General features: G+C 63.0%; 1 protein-coding gene across 1 annotated transcript; it reads right to left on the bottom strand.

The window, feature by feature from the left end:
• Positions 1-799: 799 nt before the first annotated feature.
• Positions 800-17819, bottom strand: LOC119112654 (actin cytoskeleton-regulatory complex protein PAN1). The gene is made up of 5 exons (XM_037236893.1): positions 14671-17819; positions 13483-13591; positions 4409-4588; positions 1474-1635; positions 800-902 (listed from the first exon to the last, which is right to left on the bottom strand). The coding sequence occupies exons 1-4, from the start codon at positions 17482-17484 to the stop codon at positions 1523-1525; spliced, it is 3216 nt and encodes a 1071-aa protein (XP_037092788.1). The 5' UTR covers positions 17485-17819; the 3' UTR covers positions 800-902; positions 1474-1522.
• Between the last annotated feature and the right edge of the window lie 719 nt (positions 17820-18538).

Here is an 18538-nt window from a genome sequence, read left to right as displayed (position 1 = left end):
CGTGGCAAGCAGGGCGGCGAGCGGCTGGACTCGCGCCGCCGGCAGCACGTGGACGGTGGCTGCTGGGACGGGCGGCCCGGTCAGCGGCACGGGCGGCGCGAGGAGGCTGACACAGCGGTTGACGAGGGCAAATGGGGAGTTTTTAAGGTTTAACAGAGAACGAGTGTAATGCGTTAAGGGGCGTGCCGTTGCCGCGTCACAAACGAGGCGTTGCAGTACCTACGCCCATGGAGGCGATGAAGTGAGGTGCAGCTGGCTTTGAGTCAGAAATACTTGACCTCACGGTCAGAAGTCAAACGTGACTCCCCTCCGTGTCTTGATTTTGGCAGGCTGGATTGCGTAGGTCACTACAAGGGTCGGGAGAAGCAACTATGCATGACAGGATGACATGGTGTTCTTATGTTCCAAACACAGCAACTGTGTTGACCACTTTACTCACAGCTCTCACGTGCGCTGACAACAAGTGGGCAAAGACGGGCAACACGAGCAGTCATACAACACCGATAGCGTTGGATGAGCGGTCCGGCCAAGCGTGAGGCGATCCACCTCGGTCCCACGGCCTCCCAGTCCGCACCATCGAAGCCAGTTACTACCAGAGGAGGCCGCGACGCCGCCCACTAACCTAGAAGCCCCGAGCCGCCCGCCTCCTGGCCGCCGTCGGCCAGCAGGTGGGCCGGCACTGTGTCCGTGAACTGCGCCACAGTCGGTAAGGAGAGGGGCGGCGCGCCGGTCGCGCCGGCCGTCAGCAGCAGCGCCACCGGCGCGGCGCCCCAGCGCGCCTGCACCAGCGCGTGCGGCCCCACCGACAGCCGACGCTCGTCCGACACCTGAAAATCGCGCAGCACGAGCGGCGCCGTCTGCAGCGGCCGGAGCGCGTCCGGCACGGCGCCGTACCGCGCCATCTGTCGGCAGGGACGTGTACTAGTCCGTGGCCGGCGGGGCAGCCCGGGAGGTGGTGGCCCGGAGCGGGGCAGCCCGGGAGCGGGACAGCTCAGGAGCGGGCCGGCCAGGACGCGGGATTGATGGCAACTGCCATGATAACCTAGCAGTGCTGACAGCGAGACACCCCACCATAAACTTTCGCTGGCCATGACGGACAGGACTGGGATCAGAAAAAGAAAGGAGATCGGGCACAGCGATAATCAATGGGCCTGCGCCGCAGATTCCGGGGCAGACAGCAACAAGCAGACACAGTAACGATTATGAAGCATAAGCGGCCTCCCGTTATCATCTTTACCAGCTGCTGCACCAGATTTGCATGTCGTACGCAGACAAAAGGTAAGCAATTATACATACAGCTGGCACGCACCGGGTGTAGGGGGATATTTTTAGATGCATAAACATCGCTGTTGTCTAGCACACCATAAGTTCACCTTTCGCGTTACCCAGAACTACGCATCAGTCGGCTCCATACGCGTACCACCACCGAGCGCTGGCCACAGCTGCAGTCCGGGCCGCGCTCCGCCGACGCACCTGGTCCACCACCTCCCGCAGCGCGTCCAGGTTGCTGACCGCGACGGCGTCATAGTTCTCCTCCAAGCTGGCCGGCACGACGGAAGCCGGCTTGCGCAGGCTGACCCGCGACGGGTGCTGGCGCCACCTGTCGTCCCCTGCTGCCGCCGGCTCGGCCGCCGGCTGTGGCAGCGGCACACGGCACAGAGGTCAGCCACGAACGACCCCCAAAGTTGGGCTCACGTGCCGCTGACAGTAACACCTCTCACGGGCCGGGTCACTAGCGCTGACAGGGCAATCTACCTACGGAGCTGAGTCTAATCTACGGAGTTGTGACTTCTTCGGGGAAAAAACGCCGTTCTATTTCACTGTCTCTGGTTGTTCTCTGCTGGAGTGAAGCGCCTTTAAAGAAAGCGTTTTGCAGTGTTTATCTGTCTTATGCTAAGTCAGGTAACTATTTGCAGATGCAAGCTTGCCTTAGTGGTGCTTTCGACAAAGTGGCAGTCACATTTGACACAGGCATGCGGCATCATGCGTTTGACATATTCCATACCAGAATAAACTAGAAAGCAGGCAGTGCGTGCACGCCATACTATGCACATAGTTAAAACATCGGATGCCAGATCGGTAGAAACCAGCCTGGCCATGTGGTGACTCATGCGGGGACTACGGGCTTTCCTTTCACCGCCACGTTGAGTCCAGCCCGGTCCAAAAACCATGCAGAGTGACAACGCTCCGCAACAAAGCCGGAGCCGAACAGAGGGGAGCCTTCCGTGAATCACGCCGGCGTGCAAGGTCAGCCGGTGCCCGGCGAGGTGGGGGAGGGGGTGCGACTCAGACGCGCGCTTCGGGCCCCACTGGCGCCGCTGTCCGAGCCGGCGGCGGTCAGGCGCCAGCGACGCCGCCGGTCACGAGTGTCACCTCCGTGTTTGCGCAACCGCCGCGCCACGTCCGCTACGTGTGTCGGTGGTCACGTGTCACGCACCTTGCCGTGCTGCGGCCGGCAGCCGTGCTCGGCGGCGTCCTCGGGCGCGACCGCCTGGCGGCAGGCCGCGCCCCGGCCCGGCTTCGCCGGCGTCAGGCCGGCCCGGCTGGCGCCGCCTGCGGGTGCAGCGGCGTCTGAACATAGCACGTCGCCCCCGAGCGGCACCACACCAACACACGTGGAGGGAAGGAGCATGCGGTGCTGCCTCGTCGCCGCCTTCCCAGATGGATGCAGGGTGGTTAGGCACGGCGTGAAGTGCGGGTTGATTCGTTCTCTCAGGTTTTGGCTTTGAACAACGACATACCACTTGGGGCAGGCTGCGTGACCTCGAGTGAAAGCCAACTCGGCGGAAGTCAACACCTCTTCGTTTTCTCCAGACCTGGGCAAGCGTTTGCTTCTCGGTATGGCGAAATGGGCATGCTTTCTTTGAAACGTGAGCAGGACTCACGCTTGGCTAGTCGTGCATGTGCTTTGCCAGCGATCACACAGCCTTGGTGCGGTGCCTGCCCCAGTGCAGCAGTTAGAGCCGTCTTCTTTGCATAGTACCTCACTTTTGACTGAGGTGGCATTAGCGTGGGAGCTTTTCTCGCATCGCCTGTCGTTATGCAGCGCCGTCTTATCCGTATTTGGGTTCATAGCACGGCCCAGAGTCTCGCGGTGCGTCCAAGTAGAAAGTAAACCGTTAAAACCTTTACCACGAGCGGCCTCGCGAATTATCCTCTAACGGCATCGCCCGCTGGTTTACGAGACCGGCTGACTGTGCCGAACGGAACGCGCAGGCAAAATAGGTCCCACCAAACTGAATGAACAGCAGCTTTCAGTTTCGACGGGCGACCGGCTGGCTGTGTCGAACGGAACGCGCAGGCAAAACAGGTCGCACCAAGCTGAATGAACAGCAGCTTTCAGTTCCGACGGGCGACCGGCTGGCTGTGCCGAACGGAACGCGCAGGCAAAATAGGTCGCACCAAACTGAATGAACAGCAGCTTTCAGCTTCGACGGGCGAGACAAGGGCAGAAAATTACTGCCTCCTTTAGAGCCTTGTAGAGCCATGGGTGTAACCACGTCTCTGAGACTGGAGGAGACCAATCACGATTGGAGGGTTCGAATCGGAGTTGAGGAGGACCACCTGACTTAGAAATGACATTTTGAATGAAAAAACGTGCAAACATGCATTCTCGCTGAAAAAACTTGAGGAGAGGTAACACATTTCCAGAAAATTGGGAAGGATGTGTCCCAACTCTCCATCCCGATTGATTTCTTCCCCTCCTGGTTATATCTTTCCCTCGTGGTTTCACCCATGGCAGACGGCACAAAACTGACCTGATGAAATTGATATTCATTAGCTTCAAAGCGAGCTGAAAATTGAGCCCCCGACTTGGAACAGGTATAACATCACCGAGTGGCTTCGCAGTGTTCCCCGCGGGCCGTGACTCCGCTACGAGCAAACAAGCTGGGGCCGTGGAGGATTTTACGGTTTTTGCCATGCAACGCTTACTCGTAAAGCTCATTCCAACAGATAAAAAACTGTGATGTTTTCGACCAAACTCCCCCACCACTGACAGGACACCGATCCACTTGTCTTACAGAAGGCTCCGTGCAAATAGGCGTATACCTACCCACGATATGGTTTAGTATGTAAGGCGCATACTTCCCAATCAGAAGGGACAATGAGGTATCAGGCTGATCCACTTCACCCCAGTCCCATGTAAGCGCACTAGAGGCCGAAATCCTCGATCCACCAAGACACCTGTAAATGACGCATTCCAGCTGAGGCCCCGCGGCCCGGGCGTGTGACGCATTCCAGCCGAGGCCCCGCGGCCCGACCGTGTGCACATGCTGCCAGCACCGCTGCAGACGGTCCCGCGGCGCCCCGGTGCTGCGAGCGGCGGCCCGAGACACGTCAGAGCACTACGCCCTGCGCCCCGCCCTCGCCCCGACATGCTCGGGCCTGTCGTGCTGGCCGCGCTCACCCAGGTTGGCGTAGTCGGTCTCGGGCGGCCCGACCGGCCGAGACCGAGCGTCCCGGGACCGGCTGAGCAGCTGCGGGTTGGGCGGCGGCGGCCGGCTGGGCGGCGTCGGCGGCGGCCGGGGCTCGCCCCCCTGCCGAGACGCCGCCGGCGGCGGCGGCGGCGGCGGCGGCTTGGGCCGGCCTGCGGTCAGGTTACGGACGTGAGCGGCGGGCGTGGGGGCGGGAATACCGGCGAGGCCTTCAAGCAAACGTGTCCAGTGACTGCAGCGCTGGTGACGACAACTACAAGCTTAGAATTTGATTTAGTGTCGCTGCGAACGATGGCGGAACGGAAACAACGGCACCCACAAACTGTTGGGGCCTCCTTGACCGTGTACTGCATCGCCTGCCCGGGTTCATGGCATGGCTGCATTGCATCTCTCATGACGACAGCCGGCGGCAAGGCGACCGGCCACATAACACGCATTAATGAGCCATGAGGAAACAGACCGGCGCGGTCAGCTTGGTCAGCTTCCGGGACGATTATCGCCACGCATCCAAGGCCACAACATTTTTACAGAGGTCGGACCGCTCTGGCCGTCACTGGGTCCTTTCCTGTCCAGCGCAGTAGCCTCGATGCTAGACTTGAACGGTCAGGTATCCAGTGTAAACCGGAAATTCCGTTGAGAATTTCCCCAGATCTACATCACGCCGCGCTCGACCCCGGCAATCAAAATAATACGCGGCTGTCGCTCCGCACAGTGGGCCCTTGCGCTTGTCGCTCCGCACAGTAGGCCCTTGCGCTTGTCGCTTCGCACAGTGGGCCCTCGCGCTTGTCGCTCCGCACAGTGGGCCCTTGCGCTTGCCGCTCCGCACTTGTCGCTCCGCACAGTAGGCCCTTGCGCTTGTCGCTTCGCACAGTGGGCCCTCGCGCTTGTCGCTCCGCACAGTGGGCCCTTGCGCTTGCCGCTCCGCACAGTGGGCCCTTGCGCTTGTCGCTCCGCACAGTGGGCCCTCGCGCTTTTCGCTCCGCACAGTTGGCCCTTGCGGTTGTCGCTCCGCACAGTGGCCCTTCGCGCTTTTCGCTCCGCACAGTGGGCCCTTGCGCTTGTCGCTCCGCACAGTACGCCCTCGCGCTTTTCGCTCCGCACAGTTGGCCCTTGCGGTTGTCGCTCCGCACAGTGGCCCTTGCGCTTTTCGCTCCGCACAGTGGGCCCTTGCGCTTGTCGCTCCGCACAGTGGGCCCTCACGCTTTTCGCTCCGCACAGTTGGCCCTTGCGGTTGTCGCTTCGCACAGTGGCCCTTGCGCTTTTCGCTCCGCACAGTGGGCCCTTGCGGTTGTGGTATTTCAATATGAGGGGGAATTTTTCAACGACTAATGACAATGATAATTTCAATGACTAATGAGGGGGGAGCTGCACTTCGGCGGTCGCGTGACATTTCATCATATGTAGGCCTCCATCGTCAACTCGCATCAAAATCCTATCACAGCCCACCATGCGCGAGCATTGCTCACATGCTTGCGTCACATTATGCATGACACTTAAAACCAGCAGCTTCATCTATGAGGCGACTCATGATACATTAGGAAGCAGCCAGCTAAGCTCTCCATTCCTGGTCGGGCGACACGAGTCAACACGAGTACCGAACAGCACCTATCAAACTCGCTCAAAGACTTCGTTCGGGTGAGGAGGCCAAGCGCCCATGCGGACACTGCTCACGACCGATCGGGCATACCCGCTGATGGCCCTCATAACTAGTGTCGAGTCTGACCTGAGGAAATATCTGGACACTCCATTAAGAGAACACCCGAACGAGGAAGGTGATTGAAAGAATGGCAACAGGAAGTGCATGGAGCTCACAAAAAAATCTGGTTCGATTCCCCCATTTATGTTGTCATATCCTTATATGAACTCGACGGGGATCTAGGGGAGGGGGGGGGGGGGGGATCAATGGCATCGCGTTCAAATGCATTAAGTCCGCCTAGAGCGTGTTCAGCTGGTGACCACGACGATTTTCGGTAGTCCAAAAACATCCAAAAATTAGAAGTTAGTTAATGTTATCCGAAGGCTACTCGTCCAAACCACGAAACGGCAACGGCCCCATCGCCGCGCACATACATCCCTCGTCAGAGAACAACACGTCTGGTGAAGAGTTCCGTGAACTCATCGCCAGCTGACCCCGGCGGGCTGCCCTCTGCCACCCTCCGTCCGGGCCGGCCGACCGGCCGGACCGCCACTGACCTACATGGGCCGGCGGGCGGCGGCCGCGCTCACCGCAGGCGACGACGAGCGTGAAGCCAGCCGCCGGCGCCGAGCGCGCGGGCCACCTGCTCCCATTGCTGGCGATTCGGGGTCGGCGGCTGGGCGGTGGGCCGCACCGGCCGATCAGGGAGGGGGAGGAGGAGGAGGAGAGGAGACGGGACACGGGACGCAGGACAGACGGGACATGACACAAAATAAACATGGCCCGACATTGGGCAGAAGACACACGCACACTGAATGGACAGGACACGGATAGCGGACAGATGGGGCAAACTAGACGTCGACACGGACACTGACAGCGCAGACAGAACGGCAGGCTGCGTATGCACGACAGACGGCGCAAACAGGACGGCAGAACATGGATATGCACAACAGGCGGCGCAGACAAGACGGCAGACCATGGGTGCAGGCAGGACGACAGACTGTGGATATGCACGACAGGCCGTGCAGACAGGACGGAAACAGCGAGCAAGCAGCATGCGGGTACGATACATATCAGAAACGGCAGACGAATACATAACAGAGCTGCCCCGCCAGGACAAACATCTCGTTCACAGTCCGCACATGTCCCTGAATAGACAGGACAGGTATCGTGCCATACATCTCACTGAAATCAACACCTACCACACGCACGACCGACGGCAGTCGCGACAAACAGCGGCCCGCACGACAGGGCGAATAACTCCGACCGTTAACACGGCCCGACGCAGCTCAGTGGTCGGGGTTAGATAGCTGGGCAGTGCTCTCACAGTGTCACAAACGACACACCGAGTGCACTCAGTGACGTCAGGGCAGCTCTCGACAGATTCCCCGGCCTTCCAAAGGCACTCAGACGGATAAAGCTCGTGTTGTGAGGCAACGGGCCTCTGGAGAAAGCGCCGGCGCTGAAGTGGAGATCGATCCATCGTCTCAGAAGTACGAGATCACCATGTACCTTTGCGACAGGACTGACTGGCAGCACAAAGGTGTGGAGAACTGATCGACTGCCGTGACAGCCTCGACATACATAGGTGACGCATGTGCTATGGATGCACGCACTACGGGCGCCACAGCCGGGCCGCAGCTGCCCGGCCACAGCCGGGCCGCAGTCGGGCACATCTACCGGGCCACAGCTGCCGGGCCACAGCCGGGCCGCAGTCGGGCCACAGCCGGGGCACAGTTACCGGGCCATAGCTGCCGGCTGCTGCCGGGCCACAGCCGTGCCACAGCTACCGGGCCATAGCCGGGCCACAGCCGGGTTACAGCCGGGCCATAGCTGCCGGGCCACAGCCGGGCCACAGCCGGGCCACAGCCGGGCCACAGCCGGGGCAGCGCAGGGATGTAACTCCAAACTCGCCACATGGCTGTGAATAAATAGCCCACGGCATCACGTCACCTGTCGGCCGACGCGGCGCGGTCGAAGCCATGTAACGGCATGCAGGTGCACGAGGTCGTCACGGCTGGGCGGCGTCCGCGGGTGCGAGGCATCATGAATGTAGTTGCAAGTCTGCGTCCGTTTGGTAAAATGCCCGTTAACATCAGGGTAACACCAAAGCCATGGTCGTGACTTCCGCTTACTCCGTGAACGCAGAGGAGTGAGGGAGGAAGGGAAGAATGAAGGGAAGGGGGGAGTGATTCGGGAGGGGACGATTGTGGAGAAAGGAAGAAGAACGGAGGGAAAAGGAGACAAGGCAGAGAAGAAAGATTGGGAAGGGTAAGGGGGATGAGCAGCGGGAGGGAAAGACGAACGAACAGGGAGAGGGAATAAGGGAGAGAGGCGGGCAGAGCACGAGAAAGCCAAGAGCCAAGAGCCAAGAGCCAAGAGCCAAGAGCCAAGAGCCAAGAGCCAAGAGCCAAGAGCCAAGAGCCAAGAAGCAAGAGCCAAGAGCCAAGAGCCAAGAGCCAAGAGCCAAGCGCAAGAGCCAGAGCCAAGATCCAGAGCCAAGAGCCAAGAGCCAGGAGCCAAGCCAGAGCCAGGAGCCAGGAGCCAGAGCCAGGAGCCAGGAGCCAGGAGCCAGGAGCCAGGAGCCATGGAGCCAGGAGCCAGGAGCCAGTAGCCAGAGCCAGGAGCCAGGAGCCAGCCAGGAGCCAGGAGCCAGGAGCCAGGAGCCAGGAGCTCAGGCCAGGAGCCAGGTCCAGAGCCAGTAGCCAGAGAGCCCGGAGCCAGGAGCCAGAGCCAGGAGCCAGGAGCCAGGAGCCAGGAGCCAGGAGCCAGAGCCAGTAGCCAGAGCCAGGAGCCAGGAGCCAGGAGCCAGGAGCCAGGATCCAGGAGCCAGGATCCGAGGAGCCCGGAGCAGAGAGAGAGAGAGAGAGAGAGAGAGAGAGAGAGAGAGAGAGAGAGAGAGAGAGAGAGAGAGAGAGGAGAGAGAGACGAGAGGAGAGAGAGAGAGAAGAGAGAGAGAGAGAGAGAGAGAGAGGAGAGAGAGAGAGAGAGAGGAGAGAGAGAGAGAGAGAGAGAGAGAGAGAGAGAGGAGAGAGAGAGAGAGAGAGAGAGAGAGAGAGAGAGAGAGAGAGAGAGAAGAGAGAGAGAGAGAGAGAGAGAGAGAGAGAGAGGAGGAGAGAGAAGAGAGAGAGAGAGGAGAAGAGAGAGAGAGAGAGAGAGAAGAGAAGAGAGGAGAGAGAAGAGAGAGAGAGAGAGGAGGAGAGGAGGAGAGAGAGAGAGAGGAGAGGAGATGAGAGAGAGAGAGAGAGAGAGAGGAGAGAGAGAGAGACCCGACCTCAGCGAGGACGGCTGGCAGCCGAGCCAGACAGCCCTTCCGGCCACCAAAGGCCGTTAGTCTCGCCACCTCAGCGGCAGTCACTGCGGCGATAACGGAACTGCTCTATTCGTCACTGCCGCCAGAGCGGTCGGTGTCATCGCCGCCAGAGCAGTCGGCGTCACAGCCGCCAGAGCAGTCGGCGTCACCGCTGCCAGCTCAGTCGGCGTCACCGCCGCCAGAGCAGTCGGCGTCACCACCGCCAGAGCAGTCGGCGTCACCACCAGCCTGCACGCAAATGAGCCGTCTGTTCGGAGGCCTTGACGAGGATCCGCCTCTGGGGATCACGCCTTAAAGATATTGGCGGCGCCCTGAGCCGCCGGCAGCGCCAGCTCGCCCGCTAACACTTGGCTAGTGCGGCGTCCCAAATAGGCAAACACGGGGTGGCCGGCGCGGGGCGCGTCTGTCAGTGCCAGGAGCGGAACCGTGACCAGGTAACCGGCGCAGCCCGCCGCCGTCGCCCGTCCGTGTCGGCACGAGCCGCCGCTAGGTGACAGCGAGCACGGACCATTGGCGGTGCGGCGGCCGGCGCGGCGGGGCGGGGGTCCGCCGCGCCGGCCGCCGCGTCCCCGCCGCGCCTGGGTGCGTCCCGTCCATGACGCATGCCGCTAGACCGCGCAGGCCGGCCCGGCACCGCACGGACCGATCAAGGATGGCGGGGAGGGCGAAAGGGTGGTATCCACCGCTGACCTTCAGTTCCAGGGGCTGGCCAACTGGGCGATTGGCCGTCCCAAGCCGTAATTCAAATGTGAGGGCATCAAGTGAAGATCGCGTGTCGCGCCGTCTTACTGTTGAATGACCTTCATGCATATTATGAACGCACGACGCAGCCAGCCCTGTCTCTGACGCACCCATTGCAAAGTCCCGCGTCATTGTTTCCGTCGTCGCCAAAACCGCACCAAATAAAGTCACCTGTTGGCCGTTCACGGAAGCAAGCAAGATCCGTGTGTGCGCGCTTGTGACGTGCGCGCAGCGGGGAGGGGAGGCGGGAGCTGATGACTCACGAGAGCACGCGGCAGGCCGGCAGCCGGCTGCCGGCGGCCGGCGGCCGGCTGCGCCACGCTCTGCATCACGTCGCAATCTAGTCACGTGTTACGCGTCAAACATCCGGCGCGGCACCGCCTGCCGCGGATCACGTGTCACCGGAGGAACTGCGGAACATGCCGAACCGGCCGGCGGCGGCTCGGAGCCGAGCACGGCATCGAGGCGAGCTGAGGTGGGAGGAGCCCCTGAGGCGGGCTGAGGTGGGAGGGAACCGCTGAGACGGGCTGAGGTGGGAGGGACCCCTGAGGCGGGCTGAGGTGGGAGGGAACCGCTGAGGTGGGCTGAGGTGGGAGGGGCCCCTGAGACGGGCTGAGGTGAGAGGAAACCGCTGAGACGGGCCGAGGTGGGAGGGGCCCCTGAGGCGGGCTGAGGTGGGAGGGGCCTCTGAGGCGAGCTGAGGTGGGAGCGGACCACTGAGGCAGGCTGAGATGGGAGCGGACCGCTGAGGTGGGCTGAGGTGAGAGCGGACCGTTGAGGCGGACTGAGGTGGGAGCGGAGCACTGAGGTGGGCTAAGGTGGGAGAGGGCCGCTGAGGCCGGCTGAGGTGAGAGCGGGCCACTGAGGCAGGCTGAGGTGGGAGCGGACCGCTGAGGTGGGCTGAGGTGAGAGCGGACCGTTGAGGCGGACTGAGGTGGGAGCGGACCACTGAGGTGGGCTGAGGTGGGAGGGGACCGCTGAGGCCGGCTGAGGTGGGAGCGGACCGCCGAGATGGGCTGAGGTGGGAAGGGTCAGGTGACAGGCGAGAGCAGGTGAGAAGCGGGCCATTGCGTGATGAGGGTACAGGTGAAGCGGGGGTCGCCGAGGTGAGGAGAGGTGAGCAGGGATTCTTTAAGGTACGCAAAAGTTTGAAAAAACTTTGAGGCACGAAAAAAGAAAGGAACGTTAACCGAGGCGAGCAAAAGTTGAGACAGGGACAGATGTTTCAGACGAGCTAAGATAAGTGGTGCACGTCGGTCAGCTGTTTGAGACGAGCTAGGATAAGTGGTGTACGTCGGACAGCTGTTTGAGACGAGCTAGGATAAGTGGTGCACGTCGGACAGCTGTTTGAGACGAGCTAGGATAGGTGGTGTACGCTAGACAGCTGTTTGATACGAGCTAGGATGAGTGGTGTACGTCGGACAGCTGTTTGAGACGCTAGGATGAGTGGTGTACGTCGAACAGCTGTTTGAGACGAGCTAGGATAGGTGGTGTACGTCGGACGGCTGTTTGAGACGAGCTAGCATAAGTGGTGTACGTCGGACAGCTGTTTGAGACGAGCTAGGGTAAGTGGTGTGCGTCGGACAGCCGTTTGAGACGAGCTAGGATAAGTGGTGTACGTCGGACAGCTGTTTGAGACGAGCTAGGATAAGTGGTGTACGTCGGACAGCCGTTTGAGACGAGCTAGGATACGTGGCGTACGTCGGACGGCTGTTTGAGCCGAGCTAGGATACGTGGTGTACATCGGACGGCTGTTTGAGACGAGCTAGGATAGGTGGTGTACATCGGACGGCTGTTTGAGACGAGCTAGGATAAGTGGTGTACGTGTACGTTCTGTACAAATTGCAGGGGCTGCCGCCAGGAGCGGCGGTTAGGCACTCATGGCTAAATAGGGTTGCGGAATAAAACGGACCCATGTGTAACCCAAACTGAGCGTCAAATGTCACCAGACGTTGACCGGAGATGGAGAGCAGAGAGCCGTGCGAGAACGGGGATGGACGCTGAACGGCAGGACGCTAACGGGGGAGAGCCGAATGGCGACGAACGCGGCGTCAGGAGGCCACGGGCGGGCGTCGGCGCGGACGGCAGATGGCGGCCAGCGCGCGAGAGCCGGCAGACGGCCACAGCCAGAGGTGACGGCACGAAAGGCCGCGCGCTGGCCGGCCATACGGCCACTCTGCAGCGGCAGCAGTCCAGCTCTAAATACCGGCCATTAGCGGACGGATGGTGATTATCGCCGGAAGAGGCAGGCGTGAGCGGGCCAGCTGCGCGACACACCATCCCGCCACGGGGTCAGCGGCCGCTGGCTGGCCCGCTCCTTGCGCTGAGTGCCTCTCCACGCCACTGGCCAGCGCCGAAGGGAAATCCAGACTGGCATCGCATGACAATGCGGCGAACTCGGGTTAAATTCCCCCACTGCACTTCTGGTATGCTGCGGTTCTAAGAGGTGCCGCGGCGCCTTGCACCAGTGGAAGGATGGCCTTTGATAAGCACGATGAATGCCATCCTGATGCACGCACTTCTGAGCCGCCCTGCCCGGGTGGGACTCGACAAAACTATCTGCTAACTTAACTGCGAAATGCGCCAAGTCCATGAGCGGTACACCAGCGGCGAGACACCTGTCGATAACGCATGCCGCAGCGGCAGGCGCCCCCGGCGACGGCGCCGCGCGGCGATCGTCCGGCTCCTTGAGGTAACCGGGCCACAGCGATCCATCGGCCGGCCGCCCAACGGTGCGCCGCGACCCGGCGCCGACGCGGCCCGAGCTGGACACGTCACCAGATGTGGCCCGGCACGAACCGCGCGCCGGGAGCGCACCGGTCGCATCCCAAGGCCGTCGGCACGAAGCGTCCCCGCGCGCGTAGGAACGTCCCGCGAACCGCGGGAGGAGGGACCGACTTTTGGCGGGTTGTGCGCGCCATATAACTTATGTGGGTATGTTATGGAACAAACCGACGGAAAAGTTCGCAACTCGCGCGATGCGATGGCCAAGCAATGGTATACTTAGTGTAAGGCGTATCCAAAAAATGGTAGACATGTTCACGACTATCACGCATGTGCGTTTTCAAAACTTTAACCTCGACACACAGAAAACCAAAATAGGAGCAATACGACGGTTTTGGTTTACCGACACAGTCAGCTTTCTCAGAATCCTCTGACCGCGTGTGAGACTTGGGAGAGTGCAGCATAGAACATATCAACAGCCGTATCATCGCAGATGACACTCGAGCCTCGGCAAACACGAGCGGCGACGCCTGAAGGATGGTGCGGCCCACGCCGCTGGTACGGCGGGGGGTGCATCTGGTGCGGCCGGTGAGGCTGGCGTGGCAAGGGTGGTCGGACGAGGCTACACCTACCTTCAGGGGTGAGCCCGGAGGCCCGCCGCTGACCCGGCGACGCCGCCTGACCCGGGTGCGAGGCGGGGGTCGCCCTCTCCGGCGGCCGGGGGATCGGCTGGTGTGAGCCCTGCAGCAGACGAGGACGGGTACGGTGAGACTGCGGCCGGTGGCGCATCACTCAGCTCCGATGCCATACCCGGGACGGCTACCCAGCGGACGCGGAGTGGAGTGGGGGGGGGGGTCCTCGGGTCAGGGTTAGGGAGCGCAGCCCACGGAGGGGCCGGATCACGGACGGATCACGAGCGCATGACCGGATCACGAACGCATGGCCAGTTCACGAGCGCATGGCTGGATCACGAGCGCATGACCGGATCACGAACCCATGACCGGATCACGAGCGCATGACCGGATCACGAGCTGGCAGCGTCGTTCCAGGGTAAGTCGGCTCAGCCGCATCACGACCCCGGCACGGCACGGACACTGAGCAAGCGGAGGGGTGAAGCGCGAGGCCACGCCGAGGGTGGGCGGATGGACAGCCGCGGCGGAAGTGTGCTTCGCTTCTGGTCACGTGACGATCCCGTCATGCAGGAAACGCTCGCTCAAGCTGAACTGATCCTAAAGATCCGCAGCTATCAGGTGCATTGTCGTCGACCGCGGTGCACGGTGGCGAGTATGCATACGCGAATTACAATGGGCTAACTTAATCAACTCTCGAAGCGGTCAAGGCAGCGTCGGTTTGGCTGCATCCCCCGCCTCATGCAGAGACAGTGGCAATATCAATGCAGTTACTAAAGTCCGTCATCTCGGGGGGTTCGATATCTACAAGAGCGTCGTAACAATGTGCGAGTCGTTCGAGCCGACACTGTACCGCGACCAACAACTGAACGCAGCTGGCTGACGGGGCTCATCTGATGGAGTCCGTGACCCCCAAGCGCCGGCCGGAAATTAGCCGTTTCCGGCTGATACGACTGATCCGGACGTTTCGGGGTGGTGGGCACCGCGTACCGAAGCAGCTGCCTGCTCCCAGCACAGCTGGAGACAATAGACGGACGGCACGGTATGCGAACGCGGTGGGGTCGATGACACGAGCCCAAAAGGGACTTTTCGATATCCCTGCAGCATCGCAGGGATATCGAAAAGTCCTCTGACAAATCATGTCCTGGCCCGTGCCGCTGTCGCGGCCCGCCGCCAGGCGGTGCAGCTCACCCTGGCCGGCGTCGCGTCGTAGCCGACGGTGCCGTCCTGCACGAGCCGGTCGCGGCGGTGACGCAGCTCGGCGTCGTCGCGGCGCCGCTGCTCGACGGAGCGGCCGATCACCTCCACACAGCCGACGCCAGCGCGGTCGATTGGGTGGATGATCTCTGGCTTGGCGCGGAACTCGCCGTACACCTGGTCCCGATCGCGCCGCTTCTCGTCGCGGCCGAACTTGAGCAGCTTCTTGAGCGAGAAGCGGCCGCGCGGCCGCGGCTCGTCGCGCCGCGAGCGCCGGTCGTCGTCGCCGCCGAGCCGGCGCCGCACCTCGTCGTCGCGCATCAGCCGCTCGTCGAGCAGGCCGGGCCGCGGCACGGACTGCGAGCGCGGCTTGGCGGCGCCCGGCCGGCGCCACTCAGCTGCGCCCGGCGCGAAGCTCACGGCCGGGCCGCCGCGCCGCCGCGAGCGTGGACTGACGGAGAGCGTGCGCAACGGCGGTGCCGGCGGTGCCTCCTCCTCATCCTCGTCCGTGCTGGTGGATAAGCGCTGTTCGGGCGAGGGCTCGAGGCTGGCGGCGGGCCGCGCCCGCTCCGCGAGCGGCGGCGGGCCCGGCGCTGGTGGCGCCACTTCCGGAGGGGATGGGCTGGGAACGTCCGACTGGCGCGGGAGTCGCTGCCGGTTTTCCGCTCTGGCGTGGCTGTGAAGCGCGCTTGATCGCCGAGGGGAGGGTGGACTGTCCGGGGGCTTCGGTGCGTCACATGTTCCCCGGCCGGCAGGTCCTATTGACCCGCTATCCTGTCCAGTTCCCGTCCCCTGAGACGCCAGAGCGCGATGCCCGTCCGCTCGCCCCACGCTGGCAGGCTCGGCTCGCTCGAGAACCTTTTTCTCCTCTCGATTTCGTTTCTCCAGCTTTTCTCGCTGCCGTTCCAGCTCCTTCTCACGCTTCATGGCACGTTGCGTCTTCGTCTCGGCATCCCTGTGCAGCGAGGATTTGGGTGAATAGGAGTTGACCTTCTGCAGATCGCCTTCGGTCTGCTCGTCGCGTGCCACCTTCTCGTAATCGAGGCTCTTGGTCAATCTGACGGGTGATCTCTCCCGCTCGATTTCCTGTTCGGAGCGACCGCGCACTGTGATGTCGTCACCGTCCTCCCCGGAACCATTTTTCGAGCGATGCCGTGTATCCACTTTCGCCAGGTTCATGTCGTCAGTTTGCAGGCTTGCTCGCCGGTCGCCATTGTCCCCACCTGTCTGATGACTTAACCCTCTAACTTTTCCCGACTTTGCAGCCAGCCGTGGCTTTTCACCGGGAATGGGCGGCTTATGGGCGCCGGCAGCCGGTTTCGCTGCGCCTCTGGCGTCCGTGTCCGCGTGCTCTGCTGTCGCCTCGTTCTGCCCGACGGCTGCCGCGCGCTTCGACCGTTCCCTGCCGTACACATGTTTCTGCTTCGTGTCGGCGATAGCGTTTTCGCCATTTTTGCCGACGCCACCTGCAGAATCGGGCTTCTGGCTGCTGACGTCACTCGCGGCTGCCTGCGACTCCGCAGCTGTGGGAGGCACGGAAGCGCGTGGGGGCGATTTGGCACGATCTGCTGCCGACTTACCTACGCCAGGTACAGAGCCAGCCATTTCGCTGGACGATTTGCGCTTGGTACTAGGAGAAATGCCATCTAGGGAATTGAGCTTTGCTTGATTTCGCTCCAGTTTTCCGTGAGTGCGCCAAGCTGCATCTTTCTGTGCGCTCGCCTTCTCGGCAAGCCTCTTTTTGATGGCGTCGATATTGCTGACGGGCTCGGACGAAGGTCCCATGCGGGTGACGTCACCGCCTTCTGCGGGTGCCGCACCGTCGCGATTACCGTCTGCACGCCCGCCTCCGGGCTTCGGATCGTGTCCTGTGGTCAGTGAGCCGTCAGGCTTGGCGCGCAGCATCGCTCGGCTCTCCAGAACCGCGCTCTGCAGGCCGCTTGCGTCGCACGACGGCCTCGCGGTGACCGGCTTCGGCGCCGAGTCCTGCTTGACCTGCGCCGGTGGTGGGGTGTCGCTGCCGGAACGGCCGGCCTCGCCCGTCCCTTCGTCGCCCGACGATTTCGGCGAGTCATCTAGCCGGGTGACCTTCTCGTCAAGCTTGGTGACTCTCTCGTCCAGCCTTGTGACGCGCTCAGTGCCCTTCGTCGCCTTCTTCTCCACCATCTCCTGGCGCAGCCGCTCGCTCGACACGATCTCGCCGTTCTGCATCGGCGCCACGGGGTTCACCTTGAGCGGGCCGGGACCGCGCCCCGTCGAGAACGGCGCGACGCACACAACCGGCGTGAACTTCTTGTGGCGGCCCGTCAACGCGCTGCGCTCAGTCGTCACGTCATTTTCGTCGACCCAGTCGACGAGCGTGCGAGACGCGCCCGTCAAGTTGCTGTTGATCGAGTTGAAGTCGGTGTTGCGTTTGGTGAGGTTGAGGAACGCCCGCTCCTCGGGGCTGAGCACCTCCGACGGCTCGGCGCGCTCATCGCCGTCGCCATCGTCGTCAGCCGGCTCGTCGTCGGACGACGCCGGCTCGCCGCCGACGCCGATGATCTCGGGCTCGTCGCGGAAGACGATGGCGAGGGCGCGGCGGCGGCCGCGCGGGCGGCTCTCCGTCATCAGGATGCCGGCGAGCGCTGGCTGCCGCGCCGCGCTCGCCAGCAGCGAGCGGTTGATCGCCGACGTAACGAGCGCACCGCTCTCGTCGCGGTCCGCGGCGGCCTCGCCGCGGAACGAGATGCGGCCGCTTGTGCCGAGCCCGCTGCCGACGAGCTCCGAGTCGGCGCCGCGTCGGCCAGTCAGGTCCAGACGTCGCATCGTCAGCCGGCGACAGGTCGGCTCGCGCTGGCCGTGTCGTCACGCGAGGCCCGAGCGGAGAGACGTCTGGAGGCGCGCGGACGCCGGGCGGACGGGCGTGGCGTCGCTCCGGGCCGCGATCTCGCCCGGCTCTGTAGGCCGCAGCACTCACCGGCCGGCCGCGCACGCTCGCCGCCGACTCGCCGCAAACGTCCTCCACTGGCGGGAACACGACACGGCGCGCCTCTCGCACTCACTGCTGGCCGCGGCGCGCCGCAGCCCCCGACAGTCGGCACGGAGCGCGTAGCTGAAGCGGCCGCTGCATGACAGCGCCGTCACAGGCGGGCGGGGCGGCCGTGCCGTGCGCACCACCGCGGGCGCGGCGCCGGGGACCGCACACGCCGCCCGGCCGCGCCAGGCAACTGAAGGTCGCAGGAGGAAGGACGCGCCGACCCCGGCCGCCGCCGCGTCAGCAGCGGTGTCCGGTTGGCCGCTGGTCGCCTGATCGCCCGCTGTCTGTCGGGCGAGCGCGAGCGCTCAGCGGGGCTGGGGGCGGTTGGCGGCTGGTCCCTGTTCGCCGCGACTGTCGGGCGCCAGCGCCTGACGGCTGCCGCGGAAGGGATGGCCGGTGACGTCACCCGCCGCAGCGGCGCGCTGCACGGCTGCACGCGGAATTAATCACAGTGACGTCAGTGTAAACACGGCAGGGCGCTGGCGCCACCCTGATTCAGCGGCGGAGAAGCGCAAACTGCCGCAGCACCGCGTCGCCGGCGACACGCGGGCGCGCGTGCCACGGGCGGCGCGCCTGCGGAGCGCACGTACGCCGCACTGGCACAGCAGTGCCCTCACTTTCCACCGGCCAGCCGCGCCCGCCTCTGCCCGCGCCGCGCCGACGCCGAATCTCCAGCCGGGCCCGCAGCCGTACACCCGCTGACAGCGCGTCGCGCTGGCCCGGTACAATCGCTGACAGAGTGGCAGCCGGCTGGCGCATGGCAGGCGAAGGCAAGAAGAAAAACCGGGCCCGTTAGATCAATCAAGGTCGGGTAACCGCCACAGCGGTGTCACTTGGTTGCTG

This window comes from Pollicipes pollicipes, unplaced genomic scaffold, assembly GCF_011947565.3.
Source record: "Pollicipes pollicipes isolate AB1234 unplaced genomic scaffold, Ppol_2.1 Scaffold_7261;HRSCAF=8764_pilon_pilon_pilon, whole genome shotgun sequence".
NCBI lineage: Eukaryota > Metazoa > Arthropoda > Thecostraca > Pollicipedomorpha > Pollicipedidae > Pollicipes > Pollicipes pollicipes.
The sequence above is the reverse complement of the archived record's forward strand: the minus strand, read 5'-3'. Positions and strand labels throughout refer to the sequence as shown.

Excerpts from the sequence above, each read along its gene's own strand:
- LOC119112654 (XM_037236893.1), bottom strand. The coding sequence starts at position 17,484 with ATGCGACGTCTGGACCTGACTGGCCGACGCGGCGCCGACTCGGAGCTC. Across the intron at positions 4,589-13,482 it reads CTCCGGGCTCACCCCTGAAG|GCCGGCCCAAGCCGCCGCCG; the intron begins GTAGGTGTAGCC and ends ACCTGACCGCAG. Across the intron at positions 1,636-4,408 it reads GACCGACTACGCCAACCTGG|CCGGCGGCCGAGCCGGCGGC; the intron begins GTGAGCGCGGCC and ends CCGCTGCCACAG.